Source organism: Chaetodon trifascialis, chromosome 19 (genome assembly GCF_039877785.1).
Source record: "Chaetodon trifascialis isolate fChaTrf1 chromosome 19, fChaTrf1.hap1, whole genome shotgun sequence".
Lineage (NCBI taxonomy): Eukaryota > Metazoa > Chordata > Actinopteri > Chaetodontiformes > Chaetodontidae > Chaetodon > Chaetodon trifascialis.
In genome coordinates, this window is record NC_092074.1 from 6383564 (window position 1) to 6407954 (window position 24391).

At 43.5% G+C, this 24391-nt stretch overlaps 1 protein-coding gene across 1 annotated transcript; it reads left to right on the forward strand.

Moving 5' to 3' along the window:
- Window positions 1-1219: 1219 nt before the first annotated feature.
- emilin1a (elastin microfibril interfacer 1a) lies at window positions 1220-24115 on the forward strand. The gene is made up of 12 exons (XM_070987997.1): window positions 1220-1528; window positions 12878-12994; window positions 14730-14926; window positions 15526-15625; window positions 16047-16155; window positions 16247-16420; window positions 17647-18924; window positions 19901-20315; window positions 20643-20768; window positions 20952-20969; window positions 21069-21203; window positions 22272-24115. The coding sequence occupies exons 1-12, from the start codon at window positions 1413-1415 to the stop codon at window positions 22589-22591; spliced, it is 3105 nt and encodes a 1034-aa protein (XP_070844098.1). The 5' UTR covers window positions 1220-1412; the 3' UTR covers window positions 22592-24115.
- Window positions 24116-24391: the final 276 nt, after the last annotated feature.

The window sequence follows — 24391 nt, forward strand, 5'->3', positions numbered from 1 at the left end:
TGGTTTAGAAATAGCAACAATCTCATTTTGACTTCTTGTACTTTTAAAGGTTCAGTCCACTCAGAGGTTCGGCTCTTAAAGCCGGACCTGGTCTGGTATGACCAGTAGCTTCTGTTTGCTTATGTTAACTAACTCTCCATAGTCGTGCTGTGGAAGTGACTGAGCCAGGTCAGTGACTTGATGCCTCTTCTCCATCTCTGCTACATCTACATTGTAGGTTAGTCAGCACTGATGTCTTTAAAAACGTCTAAATCAAGCATGTTTGGAAAGAAAATTCAATGGATGTAATTGACACTTGTTACAATAGTCGTCACTGCTTAGCCGAAGTCACGTAGAGCCTCGCTGTAAAGTTAGCATGGGCGACAAACCCCTAAAGTGCTCCGAAAAATGGTAATTTAAACTACAATAAATAGTATCTTTAATTACCTACATTTCTATGACAGCTAGGCAAAGTCCATCTGCCGAGGAAGATCATGTGATACAATCGAAAGCTGCAGAACAGCTTTAGACTGTGTTGTTTGGCCAATATTGCTCAGAAATGTATTTGAACATAGATTCCATTCATAAGAAATAAAACTCTGGACAGCACATTTATATCCCAAAACCTGTAGATATAAACACTGAGAGGAAAGAAGTAGAGGTGGACCCCTTCAGGCTGAGTGTTATGATGTCAAATACAGGAAGACGAGGCCTGAAGTCTTCAACACAATAAAACATTATGACTACAGACGTCATTGCTCCTAACAAAATATAGAATCGACACTACCACCCTAGCATACCTGGACAGTTGGAGAAAAGAAAACATCTCTCATACAGAATATGTGCAATGTTCCCACAGTGACCGCTGTTCATTGAGAAGTTTGTTGAAGGTTGTTGAAATGTTTCTGGAGTTCCCCTCCTTCTCTTGGACCATCCTCTTTGTTATTTGTTGTAAAGTTGCTTTGCAGAGCCAGGAATGACCTTACAATGGCCAGGAAGCATGCTCAGTGGAAGAGAGCTGAAATGAGCTGAGCTGAGCTGAGTCTTTAAGAGAAACAGAAGAGGTGAGGGTAGAGGGAAGGAGAGGGAGAGGGAGACACACACACACACACACACACACACACACACACACAGAGAGAGAGAGAGAGAGAGAGAGAGAGAGAGAGAGAGAGAGAGCCCCTGAGCGGGCATGAGTGCTGTTGGAGCTCTGACAGGAAACTTTCCTCTTGTTGCTGCTCTCTGCAGCAGCAGTCAGACTCTGAAATGCACTTGACTGGACGGAGCGGAGCGTCTCACCCTGTCCCCCAGCCATGGCTCTCCATCATCCCCTCCGGACAGCGCGCCAGTGAGGACGACAAGTAGTGCCCGGGAGACTTTTCGAGGATCAGCTTTGGGACTAAATGACCTTTGTTTTCTTTTAACCCACGCTGGACATGAGGATGGAGACGGTGTTTTACCTGCTTGTCTTCGCGTTGACCCGGGGGTGTTTGGGTCTTGGGTATTCGGAGTCCAGTATTCAGACGGGACAGAGAGCGGCCAGCAGACACAGGTAGGATCAACACGTGTGGAAATGTTATGAGCTGCGGCTCGTTCACTTTTAGCCGTGTTTGTAGCAGAAAAAGAGCATTGGAGGAAATGCTTATTTATTAAGAATTATGATTGGTGGTGAGGGCGCTGCTCCTTTCACGTGGTTCCAAAAGTGCGGACCCTCGAGGGAAACAGCAATTAATTAATTTATAAAGTGGTTGCATGTTCCAGCAACACACGTGAGGATTTTTGTTTTTCTCAGTTTTTAGATAACTGTAATTGTGTTATCTTGTTTTGGATGTTTGTTGGCTAATGGCTTTACTTGCAGCCTTAATGTGTTAACAGTTACTTTAATAACAGCAACTCCCATTTAGATACTCAGTTCACCTCAGAGTGATATTATCAGCACCTATTATCATATCCTGAATGAGCCTCTCTGTGTCCATAATGTAAAAATATCGTTGATATCAGAGGAAATATTTTGTTGGTGATTAGGTCCATTACTTATCACGGGGGGCCTCCCCCAAAATGGGGGGGGGGGGGGGGGGGGGTGATGGGTGGGTCGATGGCTGTCTGTGATGATTCAGGGGGCCCAGAGCTAGACAGGGCTTACAGGGATTATAGATATTTACTGTTTCAGGGCCCCAAGTGAAACATTTTCAGGGGGCCTAGACTTCTAGCAGCACCCCCCAGCTTCAGCCTTGTCAGAGGGAAATTTATCATTGTGGCAAACAGCATCTTCCAGTTAAGTAAAGGTGAATGGCTCTACGGGCGAGTGACAAGTTGCAGGGATACTGAACTTGAACTCGTAGTTATTAATCCAGGGGACTGATAACGTATAATGTGGAATTTTAAATTGAGTGACTCGGCATTAGGAGTCTTAAACTGCCTTCTTGACCTCTTTTATGGGACAGTAAGGAAATCATTTAGATCTGAGTGACTGCTGATTAATAGTCGCTCATAAATGGGTGACGACGGTTAGAGCCCCTGCTCATAAAGCTGTTAATATTGTCAGTGAGCCAACACGTGTATATTTTTATTGTGCTGTTGCAGCCCCATAGTGTGTTACTAGCATGTAATCGAGCTTCTGCCTGAGGGCCCCATGTGTGGACGACCCTTTCACCTCAATGGACAGATGTGCGTGTGACTTATTTGTGTGCTTGAAAATGAATGAATGAGGAAGTTTTGGTGCACTGAATGACTGATAATGTATGTGTGTGCACGTGTGTGTGTAAAGGGGTCACAACAGAGTGAATGAATGACAGAGCCTCTCACATGTGGTATATGTCTGCCTGCATGTGTTTGCACTTAGCGTGTGTGTATGTGTGTATGCAAGGCAGGCCAAGCTTCTGGGAGCTGAGCTCCTGCAATATGAGCTTCTATCAGGTTTCTCTCCACATCAGAGCCCAGTGTGCTGCTGCTGCTGCTGCTGCTGCTGCTGCTGCTGCCTGAGTCATGAGATGACGACGTTTGGCCTCTTTGGTGTATGGTGAAGCTGAACTGTTAGCTAAAGGAAGTGAGCGATAAGAAGTCAAGAGGAGGCGCGGTAGAGAATAGAAGAAGGAAAAACATACAGTATCTGAATGAGAGAGGGCTAGATGAGTGAGAGGAAGATAAGGAAAAAAGAACAAAGATGGGGAAAACTGGCAAGACAGTAAAAGCAAGAGAAGATCTGGAGAGGAGAAGGAACCCGAGCAGGCGTGACAAGAGAGGATGAAAGAGTGAGAAAAGATGGGGAGGAGCAACACGACAAGAGAAAAGACAGGAGACTGGATCTTTAAATGCCTTCCCCCTGCTGAAACCAGTAGGCTATGAAGGAGTCGGCATGGCTGGCCTATGACATACACACACATACAAACCACACACGCAAACACAAAGTGACGCAACAGGGAGAAGAATGCGCTGGCCCGTGGCAACGCGGTTTGCCCCTCTGACATCTGTTTGAACTCAATTGATCTGTTTTGACAGATGTGTGAAGTATTCCATAAGTGGTAAAGGCTGCTGAATGAGCTGAAGACATCCAGCAGGGGCCTTACCGGCAGCTCACGAGGACCCAGAGCTGTCCGACACATCTCCTGCCAAAATGTCAGAGCTGCACGTCATCCCATCAGCTCCGGACAGTGACGGAGGAAAAGGGACGGAGCAGTGCATTTGGGACTGGATGAAGGTTGACTGGTGATCTGCTTTGGCTCACGTATAGTGTGAAGGACAAGACATTCAATCACCACCGGAGGGGAGCAAGGAGTAGATACCGAGCATCTCTCTCTTCCTCATTAATCATACTTATTTCCCGTTCCACTTTTTTCTATACATTAGCAGGGGCCATAAATAAATCCACACACGTTACACTTAGTCAGTCACTGCAGTTCCAGATGTTGTGTTGACGTGGATTTTTGTAGTTGTTTAAGATATAGGCTGTTTTTATGGCCTTCTGCTTTACACATTGGAATGGGAAAAACAGGAGAGCCAAGGAGGTGATTCAGGCCAGTCATCAGAATAAAACGTTGGTGTTCTATGTTTCTGTGAGCCATGGACACATTAAATCTGTATGTTTCATATGTATCATATCAACGTTTCTGACATAGTTTACAGCTAAGTGAGATGATCGCCAAGCAGCAGGCTACTGTTTGAGCCATGTTTGTGGCCAGAAGACCAGCTCTTTTAAACCAAAACATGACTAGCTTGTGTGCCTAAATCGAACCAGACCTGAACCATAGCGTTCATAACTGAAACATAAAGAAATGTAGAGTTTGAACATAAAGAAACAGAAAAGTTTCAACATTTGCAGAAACACACAATGCCAACATTTATTCTGGTGAGTGGGTTAGGATGATGACAAACGGTATGTTGTCGGGCCATTAATGCAGTTATGCAGTTCCATCAATGAATGCTATACGCTAAAGCATATATTTGTATATAACAGAGTGCTTCCAGCCTGTGGAAAGGGTTTGGGGAAGACCTGTTTCAGTGTGACAATGCAACCGTTCTCAAAGCCAGGCCAATAAACAAATGGTTTTCCCAGTCTGGTGTGGAGGTAGTTGACTGACCGGCACAAACTCCTCACATCATCATCCAACACCTTTGTATGACTGTATCGCCAAAGGTCAGGGCAGACTAGCCTTGATCGTACACTGTGTATCACAGTCTTGTATAGATAGTGTCTCCTGAACTAGAAGATTTCAGTGACAGTAATAACACCATGACATTTGTTTCAGTAAGAATGTTGGAAATATAAAACCACCACGGTAGACAATCTTCTTACTGAGCTAAAAGCTTGGAAAAAACAACACCAGGGGATTATAAAGTACTAAAAGACACAATTTATCCTGACAGAGAAAGGAGAAAAGTCTCTTCCATTGAAGACAATCCAAACCATGTCAAATCAAAGCTGCAGGACTTTTGACTCTTTGCAATCAAGTCTCTCAAGACACTCACTGCTCCTCTCATCTACTCTTTCTGCTGACTTTAGTAGATATTTCCCCCCCTCTCTGCCTACATCCAGTATGATCAATGGCACTTACCTCATGCCTTTTTTTTCTTTTTTTTTGGTGGGGGGAATGTAGGAGGTCAGAAATTCATATACGCTAATGGTGATAGCGTATCTAAAGAATTACCCTTGAGAATCCAGCAGGGTTAAGCAATCTGTGAGAGAATAATTGTCCATAATTAAGCTTCTTTTAATAATTGCTCTGGAGCAAGCTAATTGACCCCAATGGCTCCAGTGCAGCAGAAGTAGACTGCTGGCGCACAGTCTAGTGTTGTCTGTAAATTCGCTTTGTGTCCATCACAAGAAAAATAGTGGACCTTTATCTGCACTTCAGGACAGTGATTCAAATGTCAGCTGCATTTTTTGGCTCTATGGATGATAATGTCAGTCTGTCAGCCAGTTGGTTGGTTTGGCCACCTCTTTGTTCCACACTGAATTATCTCAACAACTATTGGAGGACCACCATGAAGTCGAAATGTGTGGTTTTTAGTGAAATGTCTCAACGACTATTGGATGGATTGCCATGAAATGTACTATAGAAAATCAACCCCCTCTGGGTGAAATGTAATCGCTTTGATGATGCAGATTACAACCAACTAAATGCATACATTGTGAGCATGTTAGCGTGTTCATGTTGGCATTGAAGTAGCTCAATAAGTACAGCCTCAGGAGGTGTTAGCATGGCTGTAAACTCTTAGTCTTGTTTCTTAGTTCTCCACAAGACGCAACTGTGGAAAAGCTTTGAGAGCATTAGCAACGTGCTGTAAGATGGTGCGAAAGCCTGGTCACTACAATCGCAGTAGCACACCAAAATGTGTCACCAGGCAATTAGACCGTAATAGGATTGTCCTCTTCTTGACCAAACCTTGGAAAGTATCCAAACTCACTTCATCTGTGTGATTTTCTGCTTTCTGCTAATTAGGGCAGTGAATAAATCTCATTATATATGGTAATGAAAATGTGGGAAAAGGGATCCTGTTCAGGCACAGCCATTGTGCCTTGTTTACCATAGCTCCAAAGCACGCATTTCATTTGGAAGCTTTCTTAACTTGTTTAGATAAGGAGCACTATTAGACATTTGGATCCCTTCCCAATATTCACCCTGTCCTACCCCATGTGAACAACAGTAAACCTCCTCTGAACTTACTGGTTTGTACTTTAGAGCGACTAATAAAGCTTTACCTGCATAAATAGTCTGTGCTATTTTGGGCAACTGTGATTTTAAGGCTTTGGGGAGACTTGTGTTTCAAATGCACAGGCCTCCATAAATGGTTAAAATTCAAGTGAGCCACAAAAACCCCTGCAGACGTCGGAGCCCTGATGTATCTGGGCAATAATGCTAAAGCAAATGGCAGTATCGTGGACATTCACTGTATATCATTGTGACTGCCAGGCTAAACAATCAGAGAGAAGTTTACACAGTCACACTGTCCACCGAGAAAATGGCGTGTGTGAGCGAGTAAAACTGCATTTTAAGACAGCGCAGAGAGCCTGGAAGAATGTGCGTGTCTGCCTTTATGTGTGTTTGTCTGTCGTTGCGCGATCGCTCAAGCATGAGTGAGTGCACTCGAGTGTGCGTGTTGTCGTCTGTGACAGTCTGTGTGCTTTTGGGTGTGTGTACAGGGGTATACCTTTACAAGGATGTTGGAGGGGTGCTTGACCTTTGGGTCACAGTTCAAACAGTGAGACACACCCCCTTCCATCCTGCCATTCAAGCTGCTGTCGAAACCTTCCCTTGAAGCTAAATGATAGATCCCTCAACAATAGATGCCGCCAAGTGATTTCTTTGTTTAAGTATTAAACCTTAGCCCCCCTTTTTTCTTTCTTTCATTCTGTCTTGCACCTACTTACTCACCATGTTTTGTCACTGGCTATTACCCACAATTCTTCTCCGCTGGGCTCATGCAGAGACACTGTTGAATAAAATGAACCTGGTATGTGTGGGTTGAGATGTCAGACCGCAACTTCCTGCCCGACTATGAAGTGTCTGTCTGCTGTTTTATAAGGTGGGGAAATTTATTGGGAAATAAAGTGATGCTCAGACAGGTGCAAGAGTTCCACTCACGCTGAGTAATGGCTCAATAAATAAAAATAAGACGTGTACAATGGAAGTTTTACTGCTAGTGCCCGGCAGAGGAGCAATGAAATGTTCTTTGTATGTATGTGTCTGTAGGTGAAGGACAATGTGTATGTGTATTCATTAACATGCATGTAAGTGTGTTTAGGTTGTTTCCTGTGCTTGTTTGCGCATCGGTTTGGGTACGCTTTATCATCATTTTACATGGTAGGAAATGCATTCAACTCAGTACTTAGGTCTCAAAGACACACACAGTGCCTTTAGGTCCAAAACACTGAATGTAAGTATTAACATGTTCACAATCTTACAGTATTATATACTTATTATATACACAGTCTAATACAACAACCTGGCAGTAAATCTGACCTTTAGGGAGGTTAGAATGTTCATTTGTGAGAGATGTTGATTATATCTCAACAGAACCACAAACTGCAGCCAACAAAATGACCATCAAGTTGAATCAACACCTTTCTGAAACAGATGCAACAAAAGCTCAACATTATAACTTTCATGCAGGTACGATTCATCGTAGGAATGTTGAAGGAAACTGTTGTAGTTTTAGCAAGGTGCACCTAATAAACTGGCAACTTGGTGTATATTCTGTATGAGTTCTTCTTTGAAGCTAGAAGGTTTTTGTAAATATATGCTTATTCTGAATTTGATGGACCAACACAACACGTGTCAAACAAGTTGGGACAGGAGCCATGACAGACTGGGAAAGTAGTGGAACGCTCCAAAAACACCTGTTTGGAACATTCCACAGGTAAACAGGTTGATTGGTAACAGCTGATAGTATCATGATAGGGGATGAAAGGGGCATCCTGGAAAGGATCAGTCTGTCACAAGTGAGGATGAAGTGAGGTTCACCACTTTGTGAACACATGATTGCATAAATGAGATTACTATATGGACTCAGAAACACTTCATGAAGCCGTTGTTGGTGAACACAGTTCATTTGCAAATGATTGCATTCTGTTTTTATTTACATTTTACACTGCGTTCCAACTTTTTTGGAATCAGAGTCGTATGACTATTCAACCCCAAGACTTTTTGAATGGTTTAACATTTTATAGACATTATCCCAGCTGCACTCAATCGTATTGGGTAAATTAACCAGACGTGGTTTTGCCAGACAAACCAGTCTTTCTTTGATGTATTACCACTGGAAAACCAAACATGGTGTTAGACAACCCTTTTTATACAAATTGGGTTTACAAGAGAGAAGGCATTAAGAATGAGGGCTAACCGACTGGTTTGCCAGTCCATGTCTGGTTAACTTTCTCTCCTCTGATAAAGAGCAGCACACATCTGCTTCCGCTAGTTCTTTAAGATTAGCAGGAGACGGTTTCTGTCTTTATCTGCAGCTATCTGATACTCATTCTACAAATACATATTGTTTTTATAAACATGCTGTAATATGTGCAGGAACTGGACTGTTTATGTGCAGTGTTTTCCTGTGGCGCTGATATAGTAAAGGAAACAGGGAGATTAGCTACTGAATGTGCCGTGGAAGGGAGGAAAACACACACACGGACACACACACTCTCAGTTTTCTATTAGGTTTGATTTTGAACTGTAATTTTCATGTTTAATTGGCATCAGTGCATAAAGGTGTATGGTTTTATGTTTAAGTGAAGTGAGTGTCTGCTTGTGTGAGTCTCTTGTGAATGCATGAATGTGTTTGTAGAGCGTTCTTTCTTTTAAATGTTGTGTGTGCGCTTGTAATTGTATTTTACACTTATTGAAAATATGCCAAGTCGGGTTAGTGGACTTTCATCTGAGCGAATTCTCTGCTGCCATTTGGATTAATGGGATTTTATTGGATTACTGTTTGGAATGCTTAACTTCACGCCAGTTAGAGAGAGGCCACGGGGTTTGGAGCTGAAATGTTCTGAAGGTGTCACCCCCGGTGCTACACAAGACGTCCATGGAGGCACACATAAACAAACTCACTGTAGTCTCTTTTGTGAAGGGCGTACGCCTACCCACAAGCACACACACACACACCCACAGACACGCTCCTTCAGCACAAAACTAACACTTAGTCATCCTCCTACAAATATAAAGGCTCCTCTTATGTATTTCAGCGGAGTGAGAAGCCCATGATGGAAAGATGGAAAATGGACCAGCAGGAAGGGCGGCATGAACGCTAAGTGGGTGGGTGTTTGGAGGCTGCAGAGACGGAGGAGTTGAACGCATCTACATCTGTGTCTGCTCAGTGGTGAAAAAAGAGAGATGGTTAGGTTTATTTATATGTGACACAGTGCCTGTGCTCCATCAGCGGAGATAGGGTGTGAACGTTGCCAACTTTATGCTTTATCTGCTGTGTCTGTGACCCTGAGAGTTAGTAAGTCAGGATAATAGATTGGCAGAGCTGGCCCACTCAATCACAGTGACAAACCCCCACCCCCCCAAAAAAATAGCGTAGCTACAGGGGGAAGAGTAGAGCTGTTTTGATTTTTCACCGCTGTCTTATTTTACATGTTCCCGATCCCTTCTGTGTTGGTCCAACTCCTGATGGAGACGTTAGATTCCCGTTTCTCAAAATCTTTGAGTCCAACATACACAGTGAAGCATAACAAACGGCAGATCAAGATAACCCAGCAAACCCGCACAGGGTATAATGCAATAAGGATCACTGCGATGAACCGCAAGACTTCTGGAAAGACATGAGTGGAGAGACAGCTGTGTTTGGAAGCACTGACGTTGGCTGATTTCAGATGTGAGGCTGTGAAACACCAGCGCACCAACCTCTGATAGAAACATTAAATAGAATACAAACCACAGACCAGCAAAGCACAACGTAATACAGTCCAATACTAAGCTAGAGGGAGGCCATGCAGAGCTCTGGGAAGACACACAAATCTTTGCAAAGGGAGTTATAGAACTGCATGGACGCTGGTTGTTTGCAGCCAAATGACATTTACCTATGCTCGATTTGATTTGAGTCCAGGCTCAACTGAATCCCTCCAAATTTCATATTTATATCAAATCAGCTCAGAGTAATACTGTGTATACTGTGACTATAGAGTTTTAGGGAGGGATTTTAACTCTTTAAAATGTGAACATCTACCAGCCACTGACAGGCAAATGTTAAAATTCACCAGTCACTCAATAGTAAATTGTTATTTTGTGATATTGTTCCATTATTTTCCAATATCCTACCCTGTGTGTGGACATTGTTGATGGGAGACAGACAGACTGTTGTTATTGGCTGTAATAAGCTCAAAAAGGAAACAACCTAAATAGTACAGTACTGCAATTTACTCCTTTGCCACCTCGACAGAAAGTACCAGACTCCCTTAAGAAAGCTTTGGGTTTTTTGGAGTTTTTGGAGGGGAAGCTTTCTATATGTTGTGAAACGATGTCAAACAAGCTGCGTCAAGTTCTAAATCATTTGTCTCCTCTCGTCGGCAAAGTGATACATGAAGGTGTTCCTTTGTTTGTGTAAAAATTTGTCTCCCGGCATGTTGCTGTGATGGCCTGCGGGCTCCCCTGCTTCTAAAGTATGTTTTAACGTTACCTGCCAAGATGCGCAGCAGATATTTGTGAGCACGCTATTTCAACTGATGTTTTCTGAAAGAATCCAATTTTCAGTGAGGGTAAGGTTGTCAAATCTGACAAAAACAGTAATGCAGTTTGATCTTCTGTTGCGCAGGGATAAAGGCCCCACACTCCCTTAAGAAACTGTGGGGTTTTGTGAGTTGTAGAGTCAGGGGAGACTTTAGCTACTTTGTGAAATGCTGCCTATGACAAACTCTTATGTGCCTGCTGGTATAAATTCGGCAAAAACTTGAATGCTGACTTCTGCTCTGTCTTTGTTTTCTTCATTCATCTTTCGGTAGAGCCAGAGGAATACTTGCATATTTGCATCATGTTGTACTTTAGCAGCATAATGATTGATTGGCCCTTTGCTGCAGCACTTGTGCCAATCAAACCCACCCACGTCCATTGAAATAGGGACCCCCTCTGTCAGGCTTGACATGATTTGTCCATAGCGGAAGTGTCCCCCTGTGCTGGGTTTGTGGGGGTCTATTTGTGTAGTCAGCATATCAGGCAAACAGGCCCTGATTGGGGTTTGAGGCAGAAATCATTGGGCCAAACAAATTCTGTAAAACCAAAGCTAACTGTATGGCTAAACCAGGATCAACCAACGCTTTGAATGTTCCTCATAATTCCTGAGACAAACCTTTACAGAAGGGCCTGACAGTTTATTAGTCCTGTTCACGTTCCCACGTACAGTAGCAACAGGAACAGGAGGTCATGAGGGACAGGGGAGGACCGACACATGATAAACTCTTTCTGTCAGTCAGACAGGCTGTGGAATGAAGGGGAGGATCAGGGTCTCGGGGGAACAGGGCAGAGGTGTAGTCACACAGGGGAGATCGAGAAAAAAAAAACAAGTGGAAAAGTGGAAAGGATGAGAGGGAGGAGGAGATAATAAGCAGAGATGTAATGCAGGTGGACAGGGACGATGTGAAAGTGACAGCAAGGGTGAGAAAAACAGTGAGATGGGTAGAAACTGATCCACACAGACAAGGAGAGCCTGAAAATGAAAATAGAATGAGTTCCACAGGAGACGAGTGACAGACAGAGAGAGACATAGAGAGACAGACTGACAGATGTGAAGACGGACAGAGAGAAGAAAGCTGCTGATTGACTCTCCAGCATGAAGGAGCTCCTTGTACGCTCCAACTTTTATCTCTAAAGCCTTCAGAGTTCTGCTCAGATGAATCTGAGCGCGACACTAATTGGCCCTAATAACCACCGGGGAAACAGCATTGGATGAGGATTCTGGGTAACATGACAATGATGACAGAAAGCGACTGAAGGACGTCTGTGTTGTCAATCTCTCTGCAGTTGTTATTAAGAGATATCTGAGGGTCAAGGGCGGTCAGAGGGACGAGGACAAACCAAGCAGCGTGTAGACTGGGGAGTGTGTGGGAGTGTGTGTGTGTGTGTGTGTTACTAACTCTGTCCCTTTGAGTTTTGCAACATGTGTATATGGACATTTTTGTTATGGGACATTTTTGTTATGTTGCTCACAATGACAAACTCACCACGATTTCAGGCACAACAGGCAGCTGTTTCCAAGTGAGTCGACGGCATGTGAATCGAAGCTTTAACACACGTGACTGATATCAGTCTTCTGCTCTCACTCTTGAAAGGAAAGCAAATAAGCATGTTTCCCAACATGCTGAACTATTCCTTTATCCCAGCGGCCAATTCCAGACACACTCTTTCATTTCGTTTCCTGTAAAGCATCTCGAATGTTTGAAGATTAACATGGAATTATACACATCTGAGAGGCAAGACATGTTATTCTCACTGTCATGTTATTTGTGAAATGAATGTAGCCAATTAGATATGGCTATGCGGTATAAACGTTTGTGTGTGTGTGTGTGTGTGTGTGTGTGTGTGTGTGTGTGTGTGTGTGTGTGTGTGTGTGTGTGTGTGTGTGTGGTTTGGGGAGGCATACAATGGTCGCCATTGTTGCAATCATGCAGTTATCCTGAACTGATCTGACATTTGCACCACCATTCTCTTGAATGCTGTACAGAATAATAATCAGTCAGGGGTTTGAGATATTATCTTGAACCTCCCCGTGGAGCCTCACAGTCAACAAGTGACCACAGTTTTCATTATTATTTTTACTTTTTGCCTGGAAACAAAGAGCAGCGGCAGAGTGAGTAGGAAGGCCGCTGCGTGTGTGTCAGCGCCTGACTAAACTGACGGTAAACTGGCAGTCATCACACTGTTATTCATTTGTCATTTCCTTTTGCCTGCTTGTGTGTGTGATTCCACAGGAACTGGTGTGCTTATGTGGTGACACGCACTGTTAGCTGCGTGATGGAGGATGGGGTGGAGACGTACATCAAACCAGACTATCAACGCTGTACCTGGGGCCAGTGTCCTAGAGTTGCGTGAGTATCTTTTACTGTCTTCTTTCGGATTTCACGTCTCGTCTGATTCTTCGTCTCTGGAGCTGGAATCTGATCTGTATTCAGCCTTGCTCCTCCAGCTTTCTGCCCTCAGTCCTACAGAAGTCTGTATCCTCTATTCATCCATGTTCTCCCCCTGTTTCCTGTCTGTGGATACTGAATTCACTCAGCTGTTTTCATTTTCTGTCCGTTCTCTCTCAGGAGAGTCTGCTCAGGAAGGTGTCTGGTTGTGTCTGGGCTTCTGCTGCGGAACATCACTACAGACATAATTGCAGCTCAGTATTTGGCTGATCAAGTCCAGTAATGACGTACTAGTCTCAAACTCACACGTACCACTGTGGTAGAGCTCCAGTAAGCCTGGAGCTAAGCCTGTAACAGATTTGGGGATATCCAATATTACAAGCATTGGAGCAAATTTATTATAAATGTGATTGGTTGAACGAGTTTTCCAAATGTGGATGTTATGCTAGCAAGGCAGCATTAATTAAGTGCTCCTTTTTCCCCCTTTGAAGTTTTCGCCATGTTGTTCGACCCTGGCTTGGCTGCTTGATCCCCAGGCTTGCCAGGGGCCTTGGCCTAAACCTGGGCTATGCTAAGAATGAAGCCAACAGAGGTTCCAGGCACCACAGTCTAGTCTCCTGCCCTGTAAAAAAAAACCCACCTCTTCTTACTGTCTCTTTTCCTTTTTATGACTCTCCTCCTTTCTAGCTCGTTCTCTCGCTCTACCAACTCCTCCTCCATGCCCCGTTTTTGTTTTCCCTCTGAGAGTATGTCGGATCCCTTTTTCTCACGCTCTCAGAGCAGGGAGCTGGAAGATGAAATCTTTTCTATGGCACAGAAAAGGCTCTGGGATACCTACAGTGATGTTTGTGGGTTGGCACAAAGGAGAGCAACGTGCTGAACTTTCATAGTCAGGGCTTGTTTATGTGCCTGTGACGCTGCCATAAGTCTTTATTGAGACTTCCGGCCAATTCTGGTCTATTTATTGCATCGTTACTGTAACAGGGAGTCGCTTCACTCTCAGAGCTAAATCACACATTAATGATACAACTACAGAAGAGCTATCCAAGCAAAACATTCTTGTTTTTTTCAGATCAGTCTGTGAGTAACAGATGAAGATTTAGTGCTCGCTGAATGCAGCTGATTTCTTCTGGAAAATGGGACAAGAATAACATTTAAAGTTTACAAAGCACTCCTAATCCCATCCATCATCAGTAGATGATTTGCAGATATTTCCAGACATTAATGACTCAGTGTACATTAATATCAACAGTGCACTGTGGTGGTATTCAGCACGGGGTTCAGGGGCTGCTATAGGTCCTTGGCTTGATCGCTGTACCAGTTTGAAATCTCAAGACTAAAGAGGCTGCAGACATACTATGCTGTGAGGCTGTGCTTTGAGCTGAATGCTGACATCAGCATGCTAACATGCTCAAAGCAGCAATGCTAACACAGTCGTATTCATCCTGTGGCGACCATGACCGTCTGTACAAAATGTCGTGCCAATCCATCCAGTAGTTACTGAGATTTACACGATGGCTAAAAATGAAGTCATGAGTCTTACTTTAGAAAAATAATTCAAGTCTTAGTCATGTCTCCTGGGTGTTTGTAAGTGGTTTTTAAGTGTTTTTAAGTGGAGAAAGTCAGGTCTTGTCAAGTCAGAACAAATAAAAATCCAAATGACATTTTATATGAGATATTTCCATTTCATCCTCAGCTACCGGACATACAGGAGGCCAAGGTATAAGGTGGCTTACAAGATGGTGACAGAAATGGAGTGGAAGTGTTGCCATGGATACTCTGGGGAGGACTGTCACGATGGGCCAAGGGTGACCACTGACACTCAGGTCAATGGAGGGCGACCCCACGTCACGCTGACGGGCCACAACACAGGCAACGGACAGAGGGGAGAAGGTAGAGATGGGAAGGAGGCTCTGTGAAACCCAGACTGCTTCGACTGAAAATGCCTTTTTTATGTTATCAGGAGTTCATCCGTTTGGTGAAATAACATCAAAACTGTAAATGCTCAAGATGTCAATATTTTCTTACATGTATCTTGTCAGTATTTAATGAATGAGTGACTGCTTCTGACAAAATGATTTAAACAGATCTAAGAGGATACATAACTGTCGAGTTAAGCGGTGTGGTGACTTTATTTACAGCCCCTGAGAACTTGGTTTCAGCTGTTAAATATTCATGACTAGATAAGCAGCAATCAGAGTTAAAGTTTGAGGTGAAAAAAAAGTTGAGCACTCAGGAACTAGCTAATCAGCTCTATCAGGACTGTGTGGATCTGGTTTCATCGGCACTTGGTGGACTGGGAACAACCCCTTCAACTGTCATCACATTTTCATTCAAATGTTGCTAAACTGATTGATGCACACAAAAAAAACATGAGGGAAAATGAGTCCTTTCCCATGTTGGATGGTTTTCCAGTGAGGAAAGAATGGATGGACGCACAAATACAGAAATACTTTTTCATATTGGCTGTTATTCCTTTTGTCTGGTGACAGGTGACACTGAGAAGATCAGACAGCTGGAGGAAACCATCCGTGGTCTGACCAAAGACCTCCACAACATGCAGACCACCATTCACGGCATGAACCAGAGGCTGTACGTGTTGTTTTCCATATGTCATGTACATGTTTTATTTCATGGAGGGCATTCACCTGCACGCCCAAAATCCTGTTTATGTTCAGGAAACTCAGACTTGCTAGTTTTTGTTTGCTGACATCTCCCAGAACACTTAATATACATCACACTGTATATCCTTTCATGTTTATTGTAGTTTATTTCAGCAAGTCCGTTATTTGAGAGAGGATATGCTTGTTTATTAATGTATATAGAGAGATTTGTGTAATAGGATGCTTCATAAATTCACTGAATATGTCCAATATGTTTGACTTAATTGATGAAATTTAGACTAAATCTTCACACAAACTACTTTCATGTCATATATTATTGAACACATGCCTCTTTTTTGGAGACATCTTAGCCAAAAACTTGAGGAAATCTCGACTCTCCTTCTGCACAGGCCTGGTCTGAATGGGGCCATTGTCCCTGCTGACTCAGCTCAGCCACACATGAAGGAAACCATCAACAGCATCCAGACCAAGCTGGACCATCTCTACAACAGGACCCAGGTAAACAGCATTCTCTTTCCACAGTCTTTATATTTAGGATTTAAATGCAAGGATATACTGTTTTACTTTATGGCGGCATTTGCTCATTCAGGTCCACGACCAGACACTGCTCAACATCAACAACCACCTGGTGAACGGAGGGGGCAATGAACTGGATGGAGTGGTCAGAGGAGGGGGACCTGGAGGAAACCAGCTGAACAGTCTGAAGGAGGAGATCCTGACGGAGCTGGAGAGAAGGGTGTCTCTGTCCTGCTCTGCCTGCCAGGTGAAGCCCAGCATGTAAAAATCAGATCCATAAGAGAGACGCAAAAATGACTCTTGCTTTGTTTAGGCCATTGTGGGATGTCACTCTGTGTAATGTGCAGTTGTAGTTTTCATGGCTGTGAAAAGTCCATTTTTTGCTTTGTGGTCTCAAATATATTTGAAGGCGGTGATAAAAGAAAAGAGCATTTGTGTGTAAGCCACCGCACAAAAAAAAACAGAGTAAAAATAAATACTGCAAAAACAAAAGAAAGAAACAAAGGAAGATTACAAAAGGGAAAAAAAGCATGGGCAAAAACAATTTCCAACCACGGTTTGGATTTAACATAAAACAAACATTTTCATAAATCAAGGTTTTATTTATCATAGGCCCCAGGGCACACACACATAAAATGGCTTTTTCTGCTACCCACCACAGCCCCCCCACACCCTCTGTTCCTCACAGTTGTTTTGCATCTTTTTTAATTCTGTTGCTGCTGTTGGTTGAAAACTGTGTTTGAACTTCAGTATTCATGTCGTCCATAGAAGAGGTGAGGAGAGGCTGTGTCGACCCTTTCTGCCCTTTCCAAATCTCCCTGCCATATCAGATCCACACTGAAACTGCTCTCCACAAATATTTGACAAAACACTTGAGCATGCTCTATAAAGTATTATGGGAAAGTATATTTTTCTAAGAAAACCTGTGATATGGATTCTTAAAGCAGAGCATGTTTAACATAAACATACAGTACTTGTATTTCTTTTCATTCATTTGCTTTCACTTTGCTGTAGGTTTACTGGAGCCTCAGTACGCACTGTGCAGCTGTATTATGTTGCAAGAAATATTATAAAAATAAACATTTCTCTTGGAGTACTGGCAAGGATCAGGAGCAAAAATACAGGCTTACCCCTTAGATTTTTAAATGGGAATTTTTAAAACCAGTAACTTGCAACAGAGGGCTGGTCTTGGGGCCCTCTGGCTCCTTGGGCCCAAATGTTCAGTAATCCAGCCATGTTTGTTATATGTGCGCTGTGCATAAAAAGCAACCTTACAGTTTAGATTAAATTGGCTTCTGATTTAGATCAGCCAATTGTCGGCACCTGCTGTAGGTGTACAGCTTATTCCCATGGGGGCACTTTGAAAAAGCATAAAGGGCATTGGACATTGGCAAAAACCTTTGCATGAGATAGCTGACATTATAAAAGAGAAGATAAAATAAGCTCACTTCTTTCAATGCCCAATTCTTTTAGGCTGGTGTGGAGGACCTGAGGCGCCAGCAGCAAGAGGACAGGGAGCGGATCCAAGCCCTGGAGAAGCTGATCAGCTCCATGGACCAGCACCTGAGGCAGAGCCTGGACGTCTCCCGCCGTGAGACTGAACGCTTCCAGGCCTGTTGCAACACAGTCACTGAGCTGGAGAAGAGGGTGTCTGACGTAGAGGTCCGTGTCACCTCCACAGCTAACAAGTGTGACACTATTAAAGGGCGGCTGGATAAGGAGCTGGCTGGGACAGGTGGAGGAAAGGGAAGAGTGACAGAGGACAGGTTGAATGGCAAACTGAGAGAATTGGAGAAGAGGGTGAATAACACAATGAGAAAGACTGAACAGAGGTGTACGAACACTGGGAACAACATGAAGGACAACGTCCAGAGAGACGTCACACAGCTGCGCAACACGGTCCTCCGTCAGCTGGATGACCACAGCTTTAAGATCGGCAAGATAGAGCTGGATGTGGCTGTTCTGGGGGATACGGTCACTGACCACAGCCGCCGCTTAAGTCAGGTGGAAAACATCACAACCTTCCTGGACAGAAGGCTGACATCAATCACAAACATGTGCAATGAGACCTGCGGGCCTAACGGTAAAGGCCATAAGACTGAGGACACCGTGAAAACCTTACAGTGGAGAGTCGTGGCCAACCAAGATGAGATCAAGAAGTTTAACACCAGGTTAAATGATTTGTCTATGACAGGGGACTCGCTGATCGACAGAGTGATCAACCTAACGCACGATGTCAAAAAGATAAAAGATGTGACAGGGGAGAATGGCGAGCATTTCAACCGGATTGTCACAGAGGTTGAAACACTGGGCCGTGATTTTGAGGACTGTTCTGTCTGCAGCAGCGTAGAGGAGGACTTGCGCCTGCTCGCCAACTCCACCAACAGCGGCCTCAGCAAGTGCCAGGCAGAGCTAACAGATCTGCGCAGAAAGGTTGACTCAGGAGAATCTGTCTGCTCTCAGGTGTGCTCCAACCTTCAGGAGGAGGTCGGGCGACTCAGAGAGGATGTGGAGGAGTGCACTGAGCAGTGTAGAGTCAACATAAATGACCTGAAGAAGCGCCTGGATGGTCATAGCGCCCATAATGGCAGATTAGGAGGGGATCTGAAGTCCATCCAAGGAGAGCTGGCTGGGGTCATGGGCACTTTTAACTCCATCAACAACACTCTGAAGGGTCTGGGAAGGACTGTTCAGATACATGGGGACACGCTGACTGATCTGACCAACACCAAGGACAACATCCTCTCTGAGGTAAGATGAGGTGGTGATGATACTACTGCTGCTATTGCTTTGACAGGTATAATGTATACTAAATACACCATCTTGGTTCAACACAAAGCACAGTTGATGCTGATGAGAATGTCATTAGTCTTGCAGGTATGTGGACATAAACCAAAGTACCTCACAAATGAAATTATGGCCTGGTTGTGGTGGAAAAAGTGAAAACCTCTAGGATCACCAGAGTTATCACAGTTCATCCTGAGGGTGATTTGAATGTCTCTAGCAGATTTCACAGCAATCCACCCAACAGTTGTTGAGATATTTCAAGAACACTCAAAAATGTCAAACTGTTGGTGTTGCTAGAGGAAGAATCAGGTTCACCAGAGTCAGGAGGATTCAGCAAAGGCTGATATATATATTTCAGCGTGGTTCAGTGGTGGACTGATAAATTGCAGTGCATACAGCCATGCTGTCTCTGTGGCTACAACAGCAAAAATTAGAGAAAATAACCAGAAACTGTGTACATAATATGATCTTGTGACCCTTCAGATTTGTCTTGTGACCTCTTTGGGGCTTCCGAAGCCCAGGTTGGGAAGCACTGTGCCCCACAGAATTAAACAGAAAAGATCAAGCTATCGCTTTGATTGTGACGATTAACTGCGCTGATGATCTGTTGTTTTAATAAACTGTATATACTGAAATATAACTTTTCTTTATGGACTTTTAAAACAACATTATGTAAATCAAACATGGCTCATGCTTATCTTGGCAACAGTGTTTTCACATAATATTATTATAGTTAGGAAAATATTTGGGCATATCACAAACATACGAGTCTTCTTGTCAGACATGGCCGTGATAATACGCTTACATTTTTGTGTGTATAAGACACCATAGGAAAATAGATTGGAGCAAATATGGAAAAAAGGTATATTTATACTTGAGCTTTGTCTAAAGAAACTCAAACAAAATACACACATTAACAAGTATTTATATTCTCTACAAGGTGGACAATTTGCAGAAGGAGCTAACAGAGCAGGTCGATGACTCGAAGATTCGATTCGGCAGTCTGGGCAAAGAGATCCAAATCATAAGGAGCAACTATGTGACAGAGATCGGGGAGTGCCGACGGTCCAGCGATGGCCTGGACCGAAGACTCTCCAAGCTGGAGGGAGTGTGCGGACGCCTCGACTCCTTTTCAGACAGCCTGGAGAGGATCAAGGAGGGCCTGAACCGACATGTGTCTGGACTGTGGAGCTGCGTTAATGGACTCAACGTCACCGTACTGTCTCAAGGAGATCTTATCGACAACATCCAGAACGTCCAGCTGGAGAACGTCCACTCCGACATACACAGACTGAACTCTTCAGTGGTGGACTTGGTCAAGGAGTTCCACACTTTCATCGAGCAGGACTTCACGGGTGAGTCGCAGAGGATGGAGGGCATGGGATTTGACTTTTGGACAAGAGGCAGCACTCAGTGGAAGGGAGGCAAGGTCAGGGTGAAAAATAGACCAAAGAAAGAATCCGAGCTGTCATCGTGAGAAACATTCACTTAAAGAGCCTCTGAAGTCTGCAATCTGTCTGAAAGAGCGGTTTCAGTAAACATGAGGCTGAACGGCACATCCTGAGTCACCCCAGGTTAAATATCTTAGCATTCTTGGCTGACTGTGCAGGTTTTTAGAATTCTTCTAAGATGCTTTTCATGAGGGTGTCTCCCACATGTTATGATATATTCTCCTTCCCCAGGTCCACCTGGACTACCGGGCCTTCGTGGAGACAGAGGCGAGCGTGGACCTCAGGGTCCTGTGGGACCCCAAGGGAGGGTTGGGCTTCCAGGCAGAGAGGGCCAACAGGGACCAGCTGGACCCCCAGGTAAAGATGACAAACTTTGTCTCTGAGTTATTTATCACATGTAATTACTGATTTACAAGGCGTATCTTAGATCATTCTTTTCTTCACATCTAGATATGCTGCAATAACAATGAAAAATAAATGGCTAGAATGACATTGTTGGATGATTAACTCACTGTTTTTATCTTTCATCTTTCTTCTCAGGTCTCAGAGGTGAACAGGGTATGTGTTGTTCTTACTAAGCTGCAGTTCAAAGCGCTCACTCCTCTTTGATCTGTGTTTCATGCTAACTCCTACTCTCGGTCTCTCCTCCGCGGTCAGGTCCTGCAGGGTCCGACGCTCACGTGCCACGCCTTTCTTTCTCTGCTGCTCTGACTCGCCCGATGAGAAACGCAGGAACCATAGTGTTCAACGAGGTCTTTGTCAATGAAAATAATGCCTACAATCCCCGAACAGGTGAGCTCTAGATCGGCTGGAATTTGAACAAGTGCCTGCCAAGATCAGGACTCTCTCGTTACACCATTTCTTTTTTAAGATCAGCTCAAGGAAAAGGAGGCGTTTTTATGTGAATTTTAAGGGTCAGTTCTCTGATGTTTTGAGATTCCCCTCTGTGAAAATTATGCCTACACCCAAATTCAGCGATGAATGGAATTTTGTTTGTGGTGGCACTGTAAACCAGTTTCCTGGTTATTCAGGATAGTCCACTTACTGCTGCTCCCTGTGAGCAGCTTTCTTTTCAAGGGATTTCTTCCAAAGAAATAGTCCCCATTTAAACTTTTGACAGTGAGGTTTGTACATTGAGTAACAGAAATATTGATTCTGCAGAAAGGCCTGATAACCAGCCAGACCTTCTATTTTTCCCTTCATTTATTCAGCATGACATCGTGCTCATATTCACTGATTTCTTGCTGGGAGGAGACTTTTTTTTTTTTTGTTTCACCCTAACCAATGAGTAGTGAGTGATGTATCCAACCTGCAACTTTTCAGTTAATATGGAGGCTGCTGTTTCTAGTAACAGTTGCCTTCATTCATTTTTCTCTCTTGGTCACTTGCTAACAATGTAGAAAGAGAGTGTCCCCATTCTTAGTCCTGCTTCTGATTGGTCAGTTGTTTCTTTAACTGGGGAAAACAGCCATCAATGGGACCTATTTGTTCTGAGCCAGACTATTTCATTGACGTGAGCACCACAATCAAAATTCCACTCACCTCCATTGTATTGTACTGGTGGCAGAAGCAAGAGTATCTCTAACCAATGCTTTATACATGGCTAGATACAACTGGAGGTAAGTAAGAAAATAAGCTGATTTTTTTAGCATCACTTGACCCTTTAAAGCAGGGTTATTTCTATGCATTAACTTTTGAATGTGATCTTACAGGTATTTTTTAATTGACATGTGAAGTTCATGAAAGTTACTCATCAAACAAGAAATCTTTGTCAATTGTGAAATACGAAGGTCTGAGCTCCTCATTACACAGTAAACATGCAATACTAAGCCTTCTTTGCAACCTGCTTCCATCCTCCAGGTTATTTCACAGCTCCAGTGAGTGGGAAGTACTTCTTCAGCGGCGTCCTTACCGGCCATAAGAACATGAAGATCGAGGCCGTGCTGTCCAAGTCCAACACAGGCGTGGCCCGGGTGGATTCAGCTGGGTATCAGCCTGAAGGCCTGGAGAAGCCCATGGCAGAGGCCAAACACATCCCCGGAGCCCTTGCTGTCTTTAACATCATCTTGCCCATGGAGGTGGGCGACACAGTCTGCATCGACCTCGTCACCGGCAAACTGGCCTACTCGTCTGAACCGTTGACCATCTTCAGTGGGATGCTGCTGTATGAAACCATCTGATTGGATACAGTCTCACTGTAATTAGTCTCTGTGGGTGAAACTTTCAACACAAGAGCATTTCATTTGTCTGCTGGACTGTAAGAGACAGAGCCGCCGGCTGAGCAGTCAAAGAGACTGAAATGACTGGACTGGATTCAGTCAGCAAGGAGAGAAATACATTATATTTTACTCTATGTCCGAAGAAGGAAGGAAAAAGATCCTTCTCAACCACAGTCATGTTTTGTGTGTTTCACAGCTTTAAAGAAAACAATTTGAGCGAAGAGCCATTGTGTTTTTTATTCTATGATATGAAGCCACTGCAGGGTTATCTTATAATTCCATATTTCATGCTGTGCCATAAACTTGAATTCTTTACTGATTACGCTGAGTTAGCCTCCGGGTCTGACTTAGGTTAATGAAAGGAGATTTGGTCAGATGATTGGGTTCTTTGGTTTTTGTGTGTCATCCACCCACAGCAGATCAAATGTTCAGAGTTTATACTGTTGTTTCTTTTCTCCGTACTCAAAGTTTCAGTTTGACCACAAGCAAATTCCCAGAAACACAACACTGAGTGCCAGTTGTCTTGGAAAAAGCGCAGAGTGATGTAGGTGGAGGGGACGCAGTCCAAACCACTATTCTTTAGAAGGAAATGCTCAAATGAAGTCACTGACAGTGCAGTCGGTAGACCACAGGATTTTCTAAATCATACAAAAGCAAAATTATAAGACCTTTTTAGGACATTAGCTATGCCCAGAAACATGCAGGGAGATGGAGGATGACCAGGGGGAAGAATAGGGATTTTTTTTCTCTGTCCTAATAAGGGCCATCTAAACTTGGTGGAGGATCAAGTATTTAAAGTTAAGAAGCTGTTACTATCAGTCTTTCATTGGAATTCTTTGGAGAGCTAACTATAACAAATAATGAAGCTACACATACCCTTGTCTCTATGATACAAATCCCACCTCTTTACGAACACACACACTTCCTGCCTTTAGAAGTTTAATTGAAATGTCTGTTGGAGTAAATATGGGCATGATGTCAAGTTTGTAGATAATATTGAATGGATTTTAAAAGGAACATTGCGCATTTTCTGTGGAGACAATACAGCAGATTCGGTCACATACTGGATTATTTTTACATTATGGTGGAAACAATACATGAAGTAATACCAGCATATCAGGGTTTGCTCACAATGCATACGTTTTTCTGTTTTTTTCCTCAGTGTTCAGTGTGGGAATTTAATTTTATATGTTTCTATGCATTATATAACCTTGACGGAATGTAAATATTTTTCATAAGTTTTGTCTGCATAAGATTTTTATGAGTTACCACTTCACCTTGCCAGGTACTGTATATGTTTTGTATGTTTTTGCAACATGTGTGCCTGAAATACAGATACCCAGTTTTCCACAGCCGATGTCAGTAGTCTCACTTTATCTGAATCTTGTTCCTTTATTAAATGAATGAGTATATGTTCCAGTTTTTACACACTGTTTAGCCTGCTTGGGACTTCACTTATTTAATCTGGCACTTTTTTGGCTACCACAAATACACACAGCTGGATTGACTTTATGTTTCTGGCTCTGTCTTTTACCTCTCTCATCTCATTCTCTCGACTTCAGTTAGTTAACTTAAGCTGAAGACTTCAGAGAGAGAGAGATGGAAAGCCATTTCTTCCACTGCACTTCAGTGACACCTTGTGTTCAGTATCATTTTCATCAAGGCTGTGATGTTGCTGCTGATGAACCACGAAGACTTGAAGAAGCCCCTTGAAGGAAGGAGTATCACCTGTCTTCCATTCTTTGTGTATTCATTACTTAT

Excerpts from the sequence above, each read along its gene's own strand:
- emilin1a (XM_070987997.1), top strand. The coding sequence starts at position 1,413 with ATGAGGATGGAGACGGTGTTTTACCTGCTTGTCTTCGCGTTGACCCGG. Across the intron at positions 15,626-16,046 it reads CACGGCATGAACCAGAGGCT|GCCTGGTCTGAATGGGGCCA; the intron begins GTACGTGTTGTT and ends CCTTCTGCACAG. Across the intron at positions 20,316-20,642 it reads CATCGAGCAGGACTTCACGG|GTCCACCTGGACTACCGGGC; the intron begins GTGAGTCGCAGA and ends CTCCTTCCCCAG.